Genomic DNA, 13,008 nt, shown 5'->3' on the forward strand with positions numbered 1-13,008 from the left:
TGCTATTTAACTGCATTCCCTTCTCTGAATCTCACTTCATCAACATTCTGGGCGTTACCATTGACTGTACCAGCCATATAAATATATGTAGCTCCAAGAGTAGCTTAGAATTCTGTGATGAGTAACTCACCCCCTGATTACCTAAGGTTTGTCCATCATTTAGAAGGCACAAGTTAGTTTTGTGATGGAATTCTTTCCACTTGCCTGGGTGAGTACAGCTCCAACTTAAGCTTGACACCACACAAAACAAAGTAGCTGGCTTGATTGGCACCCCATATACCACTGTAAATATTCACTCCCTGCATCACCAACACAGTGGGAACACCATCACCTGTGGGTTCCCCTCCAGTCACAGACCATTCTGCTGTGGAAATATAACAGGTTTTTTTTATTGTAACTGGTGGAAAAATCCTGGAACTCCCTGACAGTACCTCCACCACGTGAACTGTAGTGACTCGAGAAGGTGGCTTACCACCACTTTCTCAAGGGCAATTAGAGATGCACAGTAAATCTTACCCTTGCCAGCAATGCTTTCATCCTGCTCCAGCCCTACAACCCTCTGCACTCTGCCAATTCTGGCCTTACCATGCCATTGTCTGTGCCTTTAGATTCTTTCAGGCCTTGAGGCCTGCAAATTGCTCTGTAAACCTTTGTCTTGCTCCCTTCTTTTTTTTTTTATAAATGTTTTTATTCAGTTTTCATATTTTATATTGAACAAATTACAAATTGTTAGGAGAAAGAAAAAAAAAACAAACACGCAAAAATTAACATACATATTTACAGGTAAGCATCTTCGTAGTAGTAACTGCGCGCCCCCCCCCCCCCCCAACATGTTTATTTAGTTTGGTTTTGGGCCTTAGCTAGCCATCGAACCCCCGTAACGAACCTGTAGCCCCCCCCCCTCCCGCTACCTTCCCCCGACTATTCTTCCTCTTGTACATTGGCCACAAATAGGTCCCGGAACAGTTGCATGAATGGCTCCCACGTTCTGTGGAAGCCGTCGTCCGACCCTCGGATGGCAAATTTGATTTTCTCCATTTGGAGAGATTCCGAGAGGTCGGACAGCCAGTCCGCAGCTCAGGGCGGTGCTGCTGACCGCCAGCCAAACAGGATTCTACGGCGGGCGATCAGGGAGGCAAAGGCAAGGGCGTCCGCCCTCCTCCCCAGGAATAGATCTGGCTGTTCTGAAATCCCGAAGACCGCCACTATCGGGCATGGCTCCACCCTCACTCCCACCACTTTGGACATTACCTCGAAGAAGGCTGTCCAGTACTCCACGAGTCTGGGGCAAGACCAGAACATGTGGGCGTGGTTGGCCGGGCCTCTTTGGCACCGTTCACATCTGTCTTCCACCTCCGGGAAGAACCTACTCATACGGGTTCTTGTTAAGTGGGCTCTATGTACCACTTTTAGTTGCGTCAGGCTGAGCCTTGCGCACGTGGAGGTGGAGTTGACCCTATGCAGTGCTTCGCTCCAGAGTCCCCACCCGATCTCCATCCCCAGGTCGTCCTCCCATTTCCTCCTTGTTGCGTCCAGTACGGTGTCGTCCCTATCTACCAGTCGGTCATACATGTCACTACAGTTCCCTTTCTCTAGGATACTTGCGTCCAGTAGGTCTTCCAGTAGTGTCTGTCGTGGCGGTTGTGGGTACGTCCTTGTCTCCTTTCGTAGGAAGTTTTTGAGCTGCAGGTACCGTAGCTCGTTCCCCCCAGCTAGCTGAAATTTCTCTGTCAGTTCGTCCAGTGTTGCGATCCTGTCGTCCGTGTATAGGTCCCTGACTGTCAGTGTCCCCCCGTCCTGCCTCCACCTTTTGAAGGTGGCGTCGGTCAGTGCTGGTTTGAACCTATGGTTGTTGCAGATGGGAGCCCTGTTCGACATTTTGGTCAGGCCAAGTTGCTGCCGCAGTTGGTTCCAGGATTGGAGGGTGGCTGTCACCACTGGGCTGCTGGAGTGTTTTTTGGGTGGGGATGGGAGTGCTGCCGTGGCGAGGGCCCGGAGGGAGGTTCCCATGCAGGAGGCCTCCTCCGCACGCACCCACTCAGCTTCTGGCTCCTGGATCCATCCCCTTACTCGCTCGGCTGTTGCTGCCCAGTGGTAGAATTGTAGATTCGGGAGGGCTAACCCTCCCCTGGTTTTTGTTTTTTGTAAGACCTTCTTTGGGATCCTAGCATTTTTACCCCCCCCCATATGAACGCCATGATGAGTTTGTCCAGCTTGCTCCCTTCTTTAAGAAACTTCTTAATACCTGCCTCTGACCATGGTTTTGATCAGCTGTCCTGATGTCGTCTTATGTGGCTCGGTGTGAAATCTGATACTGCTCATGTGACATGCCTTGAGATGTTTTCCTAGAACTATAGATTGTTAAATATATGCTGCAGCTTGAAATGACCAAATTCAAACCTGCAGCATGGTTGGGATTTGAGGCTTCTGGTGACGTAGCTGTTCCTCTGTGTGTTGGGGCTCACGGTTTTTTTTCTTCTGGTGCAGAAATCAAGTATTCTGACTCGAGCCGGGGAACAGCACAAGCGGAGCCAGTCGATGAAATCCTATCCATCCAGTGAGCTGAGGAACATGTGTGATGAACTGGTGACAACTGAGGTTGCTGAGAACGGAGAGGACATGTTGCAGCAGATGCTTGAGCGCAGGTTGGTGCATGCATGGTTATTTCCTCGGCTTCACCCAGTCAGCGAATTTCTTTAGTTGCCGCTTGCTCACCGCTTGACCTACAGGTTATTTCAACACTTTGACCAGTGGCCTGCCAATTGGTGCCCTGTTGGTCAGTGTGGTGACGTTCGTTGTTGCATTTTATTGAGTCAGCAGCTGCTGATACTAAAGCTAAATCAGCACTTGGTGAGCAAGCAGCTTGTCTTTCGGGAGCACATCATAGCATTCTGGTTTAGTTATTCAACTAATAATCCAGTGGCCTGGAGTCATGATAGCGAACCTTGACTTCAGATCCTACCACAGCATCTTAGGAATTTATATTAAATCAATCAAGAGAATCTGGAATAAAAAGATAAAAATAATGGTGATCATGAAACGTCAGATTGTTGTTATAACCCACCTGGTTTGCTAATGTCCTCCAGAAAAGGCAATCTGTTGTTACACAACCTGGCTTGATAGTGACTCCGACCCATGACGATGAGGCCAATCCATAACTGCCCTCTGAAATGGGCGAGCAACCCATTCAAGTTGTATTCAACTGGGGCAAAAATGTCAGCCTTCTTTGCAACACCTGCAACAAATAAACTAATAAAAATAACCGGGGTAATTCCTGTTAAAATAAGTTTCCCTATTTTGTGCTCCGTCTCAGTAAGAGACTGAATAGCCTGGCTTTGATACATCTGATCCTTTTCCTGCCCTCTCCTCATTCGGAGGAATTGCACAAGAGAATTATGTGACTTTAATCCAACCTATTGATATTTGGGGCTGATCCGTGGACCTATTATAGTAACTGGCAAAACCTAATTGGCCTCCAGCTTACAGCATGCAGGTCTCTTTGAAAGTGCAGCATATGGAATAGCCCCAGAGCTGGTGAAGCTGGTGCTGTAACGGTTATAACGTGTAACGCTGTCCGTTGCGCGATGTAACGCTGTCCGTTGAGCGCAGCAATCTGGGTGATGGCTGGAACATTGGGTGCAGGAACGTTGAGGGAAGGTGTAAGTGAGAAATGCTAGTGAGCCCTCCTACTGAGTGATGAGAAGCTGACCTCGGTACCAAGTAGTTAACTGATGGGTTATGTGATCAACCTGCAATGCTTAAGGCAGAACCTGTGTCAATTTTACTGCGGCTAAAATAATCTTAGAACAATATTTAAAGAAATTTTATTTAATTTCTGCATCTATAGTGGATTGAAGCAAGTGTTTGCACCTGGGCTATATTGGGATTTGTGCAGAATGTGATTTGGCATCATGGAACTCCAACTGGTGCTTGAATTTTACCTGACTGCAAGTATGTTATTTTAAATGTGCACATTGAGATACTTTTAATCCATCATCTTGTCCACATTCATTTTGGTTGTACACACACTTTAGGTGGTTTGCAAATGTGATGTTGTTATGACCCACTGGGCTAGTGTGTGATCAATTACAGCCCCACTTGACCCGGAGTCTCAACACAATTGAAATTGACACATAATTCTGAGAAAAACACCCAAAGTCTTTGTCCCTCAGCTGACCAATAACTGCAGTCACCAGGTTTGTAAATTTAAACACAATTAATATTACTGGTGAAAATAACTATAATTAAATATGCAGCAAATACAACAGGTTAACTATTATCTCATTCCTGGGCGGCATGCTGGCGCAGTGGTTAGCACTGCTCTCACGGCGATGAGGACTGGGTTCTCCCCATGTCTGCGAGGGTCCCACCCCCACAACCCAAAGATGTACGGTTAGGTGAATTGGCCACACTTAATTGCCCCCTAATTGGAAAATTAATTAGGTACTCTAAATTTACTTTTTAAAGAAAACAACAACTATTCTATCATTCCTAATCCCTCTCTTTTTTCATGTTTTTGTTTTATAAATTTAGAGTACCAGTTCTTTTTTTTTGCCAATTAAGGGGTAATTTAACGTGGCCAATCCACCTACCCTGCACATTTTTGGGTTATGGGGTGAGACCCATGCAGACATGGGGAGAATGTGCAAACTCCACAGATGGGATCAAACCTCGGCACCATGAGGCAGCAGTGCTAACCACTGTGCCACCGTGCCGCTCCCCAATCACTCCTTTTTAACTTGTCTCACCCTCTATAAATCTCACACACACAAGACAGACAAACACAGAGGGAGAAAAGGGGGTGTAAATAACGATGAAAGAAAAAGGATAAAGTCTTTGTTTCAGGTAGTTGTCTTCTGGCACCCCTTCCTTCAGTCTAGGCTTTCAGTTCGAGGTTTCTGCTTTCTGTCTATGATAGTTTTTACTGTAGATTCCTCCAGGTTATCTGCAGGTTTGGAAATACTGCAGATCTGCGGCTTTTCTGGAGAGAGAGTGAGAGAATGAATAAGGGAATGGACAGGAAGGGCCCTTCCTGAACACTGTTGTGCATTTATGCTGACTCAATTACTGTTGGTCATCTTGTTGTACAGACATGCGCCCTATCCAAATCTATACCCTGACCAATCTCCCAGTGAAGAATGGACAATGGAGGAGCGCTTTCGACCGTTAACCTTTCATGGTCTTATTCTGCGATCGCAGCTAGTTACATTGCTTGTGCGCGGGGTTTGCTACTCGGAGACCCAGTCGGTAAGTGCTTCAAACACCTTTGCCTTTCTCATTATTTCTTAAAATCCAGCAAATGCATTTTATTATACATGGTGGTGATTTTTTGTGCTGGTCAAAGAGATAAATATTTTGCCTGGTATTGGGACGACTCCCAGTGTTAGATGTCAAAAGATGCCCCCGGGCAGTACAACATTGGTTAGGTACAGGGTGAACTCATTCATTTGGTCTGGCAGGATCGATCTGTGGAGAGAGAAACTGGAGTCAAGGTTTCAGGTCTGTGACCTGAATATTTTCTGTGTTTATTTCATATTTCCAGCATCTGCTTTATTATTCTATGTAATATTCATTTGGAATTTTATTGAGACAGCCCTGCTTATTTTGTGAACCTTACTGCTGAGTACATTGAGAACCCCACAGAATTCACTAACGGGACTCCTTTTGAACTGTAAACAGTGATCTTAGTGACTGACTTGAATAATGGGGGGGTGGGGGGGGGGGGGGGGGGTGGAATGTCAGTCAGTCTTTTTTTAAATAAATTTAGAGTACCCAATTATTTTTTCCAATTAAGGGGCAATTTAACGTGGCCAATCCACCTATCCTGCACATCTTTTGGGTTGTGGGGGTGAAACCCACGCAGACACGGGGAGAACGTGCAAACTCCTCACGGACAGTGACCCAGAGCCGGGATTCGAACCCGGGTCCTCAGCGCCGTAGGCAGCAATGCTAACCACTGTGCCACCGTGCTGCCCCATGTCAGGCAGTCTTGACTTGATATTCAAGAATGACTCGGACAACAGATAGGAAATGGAGGTCATGGCATCTTTGAGAAACAACGACTACAGGATAGTCAAATTCAAACTTGTCTGGGATTCAGAAACCAAGCACTAGGAGGGAGGTGGTGGGGACAGACGACTCCCAGCACGCGCCCACCAATGCCTGGACGTGCCCAGGTAAGGATTGGATGGCAATTGCCTAGGAAGTGATTGCACTGTACTGGGTATCATCCGATAATTGAGATTTGAAATTGCAATACTACTGAGTGTCATACAGCAATAGTTACCCAGAAATTGTGAGAAGAATTAACCCCCATCCCCCGGGCTTCACCCAACCTCCCCACTCCAGGCCCGACTTGACTCGACCCATCTTGCCCTTCCTCGCTCCCCAAATGCCCTACCCCTGTCTGAGACAATGCCCCCCTCCCTCACACCCCGACGGATCAAAACTGGTCCCCGTGCTTGACAATACCCACCCTTCCGACTGACTGACACCCGCCTGAGTGGCGAACAGTCCACTCCTGACTGCCTGACATCCCTCTCCACCCTCCCGACAGATTGATACCACCAACACCCCTCGACTAGCCAAACCCCTCCACCCCACACCTCCCTGAGTTGGCTGAAAACTGAGCTTGATTTCATGGTGCACTGCAACAGGTCTAGGGAAAACCACTGTGAAGAAAGAAAATATAACTTCATAGAAGAGAGGGAGAAATCTGTTTTCTCTTACATTTCCATTCTTTGGGAAACAATGAATTTACCAGGGGAAGTAGGATGAGAATGAGAGGCAGGCAGTGTATCTGAGAGCACCAGTATATGCCAGGCTAGACCAAGTGGGAGTGAAGGGAATGGAAGTAACATCAAAGTAGCAATCAAAAATCCTTTAAACCAAATAGTTGGGGTATTGACAGGTAGATAATTGGATCTCGGATAGCTCTGTTCGTAAGGAAGATGGCCAGGCGACAGGAAGGTGCAGGCACAGAAATATAGAGACATACATAGGCTGGATACCAAACAAAGTAAGCCAGGGCCATAAGAAATACCAGATTTGCAGTAAGATATTCAGGTGGTAGAAGCGTTAGAAATAAAATCATGTAATTGTTGATGGTTATTGCATTGTGGAGCTATAACGTAATGTATCAGAAATATGGCTGAATCCAAAGTGCATTTTTGAATATAATTGATTGAATCTTAGTCAGAAAAGGTGGAGATGTAGATTGTATCAGGAATTCCTGGGCAGGAAGTGAAGTTGATCCTGTGAAAGATAAAAAGCCACTCCATGAACTAATCTGGTTTATCTTGTTGGTGTAAGCAACCCAAAGCTTAGTCCTTGGTAACCAAGACCAAGTGGAAAGGGTGATTTGTCCTCCGGGGAGATGAGCTTTTAAGAGAAGGGAGTTATGTTAATGGGCAACTTCAATTAACCACGTGTGTTTTTATAAAGCCCAAATAGTTGAGAGTTGGTAAATGATAATGCATGACTGCTTCATGATCCATGTGTCAGGGAGCCAGGAGAGGCAGCTGATCTTGACTTGATATTCGAGAATGACTCAGACAACAGACAGGAAATGGAGGTCGTGACATCTTTGAGAAACAATGACCACAGGATAGTCAAATTCAAGATTGTCTGGGATTCAGAAACCAAGCACCAGGAACCAGGTATATAAATTTAAAAGGGTCAATTCCAAATAAGCATGAAACTAAAACAAATGTATTCATTGGGGAGAGTGATACAACAGCAGGCCAGTGGATGACAAGTGTAACATCTTGAAAGGAATAATGTTGAGCACGGGGCTGGTTTAGCACAGGGCTAAATCGCTGGCTTTTAAAGCAGACCAAGGCAGGCCAGCTGCACGGTTCAATTCCCGAAACAGCCTCCCCGAACACGCGCCGGAATGTGGCGATTAGGGGCTTTTCACAGTAACTTCATTGAAGCCTACTTGTGACAATAAGCGATTTTTATTTCATTTCATGCAGCAAAATTACAAACTTAAAAAAAATTAATTTAGAGTACCCAATTCATTTTGAGGGGCAATTTAGCATGGCCAATTCACCTACCCTGCAACATCTTTGGGTTGTGGGGGTGAAACCCGCACAAACACAGGGAGAATGTGCAAACTCCACACGGAAAGTGACTCGGAGCTGGGATCTAACCACTGTGCCACCATGCTGCCTTAGCAAAATTACAAACCTAACGGGGGTACACACTTCATGAATGGCATTGCAATAGTGAACAGAGAGCTTATTGGATTTAACGTGTTCAGCTAGTTCAGCATGGCAGTCAGAAAATCGAAGATGATGCTGAATGATGTAGCCAACTCTGAGTATGCCAGAGGGAATCCTGATCCAACTGTACAGCATTGCACCTAGTGTCTAAGTCTGGTCACTGAGAGGCAAGGTAAACATCGAAGGACTGTGGACAATGCAGACAAAGACAGAGGCTGATCGTCAAGGTCCCAGGTCAGAGATGAGGATTAACTTGTATTTTGGAATAAATATTTATTCATGGAAGGAGGGTTTTGAGAAAGATGCAAGATAGTAAAGAGCACGGGAAAGCTAAATATTGAATATCACTTTAAATTAACCAGAATAAGACTTCCGGGGACGGTGATGTGCTGAGCGAATGCACATCAGGTGGCTCTCCTCCCAACCAGAACCAAATGGGCACTTTTAGGCAAATTTTGCCTGAGAAATCGAAGGCAAAATAACTTCAATGGAGGAAAGAAAACGACTCCAAAAAGAAACTCTCCAATCTCCCCTGATGAAGTACACATCCTGCCCAGTGGTGGTAGCTACACAAGACATGGAACCAGATGAGGCAGCATTCCGGTCTAACCTACATGTCCCCCAGGGCCTTTATCTGCGGAAACCACAAGTTCCCACCTGCCATGTTCGACACCACCTTCAAAAAAAATGGAGACAGGATGGAGAAACGCTAACAGTCAGGAACTTCTACATAGGGGACAGAGTGGTGACCTTGGGCGAACTGACGGCAGACCTAGAACTACCGACAGGACAGGAACTCAGACACCACCAAATCAAACACTTTCTCTGCAAGGAGATGGCAAGATACCCGAGGGCACCGAGAGAGACACTACTAGAAGAACTGATAAACATGGATAGCAAGGAGGGAGGGAACTGTGGGAACATGTATGGACGGTTACTGGATAGGGTAAGACTACCACTGGACGAAGCCAGACGAAAATGGGAGGCCGAACTGGGGATGGAAGTGGGTTGGGGACTCGGGAGCGAAGCACTCAGCAGGGCTAACTCCATCTTCTCCTGCGCAAGGCTCAGTTTATGCAGTTCAAGGTGGTGCACAGAGCGCACCTAACCAGAACCTGAATGAACATGAATATAAAATATAAAACAAAAAATAGTGGCTAAGGTAAATATTGATCCTTTAGAGGATGAGAAGGGAGTTTTAATAATGGGAGATGAGGAAATGGCTGAGGAACTGAACAGGTTTTTTGGGTTGGTCTTCACAGTGGAAGACACAAATAACATGCCAGTGACTGATAGAAATGAGGCTATGACAGATGAGGACCGTGAGATGATTGTTATCACTAAGGAGGTAGTGATGGGCAAATTAGTGGGGCTAAAGGTAGACAAGTCTCCTGGCTCTGATGGAATGCATCCCAGAGTGCTAAAAGAGATGGCTAGGGAAATTGCAAATGCACTAGTGATAATTTACCAAAATTCACTAGACTCTGGGGCGGTCCCGGTGGATTGGAAATTAGCAAACGTGACACCACTGTTTAAAAAAGGAGGTAGGCAGAGAGTGGGTAATTATCGGCCAGTGAGCTTAACTTCAGTAGTAGGGAAGATGCTGGATTCTATCATCAGGAAGAAATAGCGAGGCATCGGGATAGAAATTATCCCATTGGGCAGATGCAGCATGGATTCATAAAGGGCAGGTCTTGCCTAACTAATTTAGTGGAACTTTTTGAGGACATTACCAGTGCGGTAGATAACGGGGAGCCAATGGATGTGGTATATCTGGATTTCCAGAAAGCCTTTGACAAGGTGCCACACAAAAGGTTGCTGCATAAGATAAAGATGCGTGGTATAAAGGGTAAAGTAGTAGCATGGATAGAGGATTGGTTAATTAATAGAAAGCAAAGAGTGGGGATTAATGGGTGTTTCTCTGGTTGGCAATCAGTAGCTAGTGGTGTCCCTCAGGGATCAGTGTTGGGCCCACAATTATTCACAATTTACATAGATGATTTGGAGTTGGGGACCACGGGCAATGTGTCCAAGTTTGCAGACGACACTAAGATGAGTGGTGAAGCAAAACGTGCAGATGCTACCTGACGTCTACAGAGGGATTTAGATAGGTTAAGTGAATGGGCTAGGGTCTGACAGATGGAATACAATGTTGACAAATGTGAGGTTACCCATTTTGGTAGGAATAACAGCAAACGGGATTATTTAAATCATAAAATATTCAAACATGCTGCTGTGCAGAGAGACCTGGGTGTGCTAGTGCATGAGTCGCAAAACGTTGGTTTACAGGTACAACAGGTGATTAAGAAGGCAAATGGAATTTTGTCCTTCATTGCTAGAGGGATGGAGTTTAAGACTAGGGACGTTATGCTGCAATTGTATAAGGTGTTAGTGAGGCCACACCTGGAGTATTGTGTTCAGTTTTGGTCTCCTTACATGAGAAGGCACGTACTGGCACTGGAGGGTGTGCAGAGGAGATTCACTAGGTTAATCCCAGAGCCGAAAGAGTTGGATTACGAGGAGAGGTTGAGTAGACTGAGACTGTACTCATTGGAATTTAGAAGGATGAGGGGGGATCTTATAAAAACATGTAAAATTATGACGGGAATAGATAGGATAGATGCGGGCAGGTTGTTTCCACTGGCGGGTGAAAGCAGAAATAGGGGACATAGCCTCAAAATAAGGGGAAGTAGATTTAGGACTGAGTTTAGGAGGAACTTCTTCACCCAAAGGGTTGTGAATCTATGGAATTCTTTGCCCAGTGAAGCAGTAGAGGCTCCTTCATTAAATTTTTTAAAGATAGATAGTTTTTTGAAGAATAAAGGGATTAAGGATTATGGTGTTCGGGCCAAAAAGTGGAGCTGAGACCACAAAAGATCAGCCATGATCTCATTGAATGGTGGAGCAGGATCGAGGGGCCAGATGGCCTACTCCTAGTCCTTACGTTCTTATGTTCCCGGAGGTGGAGGATAAATGCAAACGGTGCCAGGGAGGCCCGGCCAACGACGCCCACATGTTCTGGGCTTGCCCCAGACTTGAAGGGTCCTGGACAGCCTTCTTCGAGGCGATGTCCAAGGTTGTGTGACTGCTCGAGAGTGGCAGTCTTTGGGGTATCGGAACAGCCAGACCTTGGGAAGGGAACAGAAGCCCTTGCTTTTGCTTCTTTAATCTCATGCCAGAGAATCCAGCTCAGCTGGCGATCAGCAGCACCACCCACAGCTGCAGACTGGCTGGCAGACTTTATAAAAAAAAAAAAAATTTAAGAGTACCCAATTCATTTTTTCCAATTAAGGGGCAATTTAGCGTGGCCAGTGCACGGAACCTGCACACCTTTAGGATGTGGTGGTGAAATCCACGCAGTCGCGAGGGGAATGTGTAAACTTCACACGGACAGTGACCCAGGGCTGGGATTGAACCTGGTACCTCGGAGCCGTGAGGCAGCAGTGCTAACCATTGCATCACCATGCTGTCCCGTGGCTGGTAAACCTGGTGGAATTTCCCCACCTGGGGAAGATTAAGTGTACCATCCGAGGATCGGATGAGAGCTTCCACAAAGCATGGGGGCATTCGTTTGCCTGTTCCAAGACCTGTTCGAAGGCAACAGAGTCTAGGAAAGAGGGGGAGATGGGACAGAGCAGAGAAGAACGATACGAGAAGGTGGGAAGGGGGGAGGAGATGAGGGAACCCAACGGAGCCACAGAGAAAAAGGGGGGGGGAGAGGGGAGAGGACATGAAACCCCGCCACCACCACCCCAATGAGGGGACAGGGAGGGGTAAGGGGAGGATGGGGAAAATGTATGTTGTGAAATATGTATGTAAATAAGAAACTGTAGAACATGTAAATACCAGACACACCATTCGTTAAAAGTATCATTCTGGAGAAGATGCTGGCTGAGCAGGAGGAACATCAAACAGCGGTGGAGTTAGAGGTGGGGATGCTGAGAGACCAGCAGAAGAAGCTCCTGGAGAAGGTGGAGGACCTAGAGAATAGATCCCGCCGGTAGAAGTTGAGAATCGTTGGGCTCCCGGAGGGGTCTGAAGGAGCGGACGCTGGGGCATACACCGCAGCATACACTGCAGATATGTTTGAGAAGCTGCTCGGGGATGGGGCATTCCCCCGACCCATGGAGGTGGACAGGGCTCACAGAGCGCTCACGAGGAAGCCGCGAAAGGGAGGGGGGAAACCCCCCCCGAGGGCAATGGTGGTGAGATTCCATAGGTACTTGGATAAGGAGCGCATTCTACAGTCGGCCAAACTGACACAGCTGTAAGTGGGACAACAGTATCCTGCGGGTTTACCAAGGCCTGAGTGTGGAGGTGGCCAGGAGAAGAGCAGGCTTCAACTAGATTAGGTCGATCCTTTTTAAGAAAAAGGTGAAGTTCGGACTGTTGTGGGTCTCTGGGTCATGCATGAGGAACAGCACTTTTATTTTGAGTCGCTTGAGGATGCGCTGGACTTCGTGAAAAGGAAAGGACTGGTGGTGGACTGAGAACTTTTGAACTTTGCTGCAACGATCATGTCTTTTTTTTTTTGGTTTTTCTGTTCTTTTAAAAAAGTTTCTTGTTTTTTGTTTTGTGGAAGCTGTTTGTAATGCCTTTTGCATTGATTTGGGACCAGTGGCAGAGCTGAGTGAGTTAAGGTTTTCATTTGCGCTGTTGGGGGATGGAGGTGTGCTGGTTTAGATCTTGGTATTTTTCTGTCGGGCAATCGTGTGGGGATTGTTTGATGTTGGAGTATGTTTGCATGAGCCGGGGGGGGGGGTACAATAGGTGGGAGACTATC

At 46.6% G+C, this 13,008-nt stretch overlaps 1 protein-coding gene across 1 annotated transcript in view; it reads left to right on the forward strand.

Moving 5' to 3' along the window:
* clcn6 (chloride channel 6) overlaps nucleotides 1–13,008 on the forward strand; it is a 71,718-nt gene that overhangs the window by 40,821 nt on the left and 17,889 nt on the right. Inside the window, exons 19-20 of the mRNA XM_038773737.1 lie at nucleotides 2,488–2,645; nucleotides 5,091–5,247. Coding sequence (XP_038629665.1) covers nucleotides 2,488–2,645; nucleotides 5,091–5,247 — 315 coding nt within the window. The remainder of the gene's footprint in view (nucleotides 1–2,487; nucleotides 2,646–5,090; nucleotides 5,248–13,008) is intronic.

This window comes from Scyliorhinus canicula, chromosome 16 (genome assembly GCF_902713615.1).
Source record: "Scyliorhinus canicula chromosome 16, sScyCan1.1, whole genome shotgun sequence".
In the NCBI taxonomy this organism is placed as follows: domain Eukaryota; kingdom Metazoa; phylum Chordata; class Chondrichthyes; order Carcharhiniformes; family Scyliorhinidae; genus Scyliorhinus; species Scyliorhinus canicula.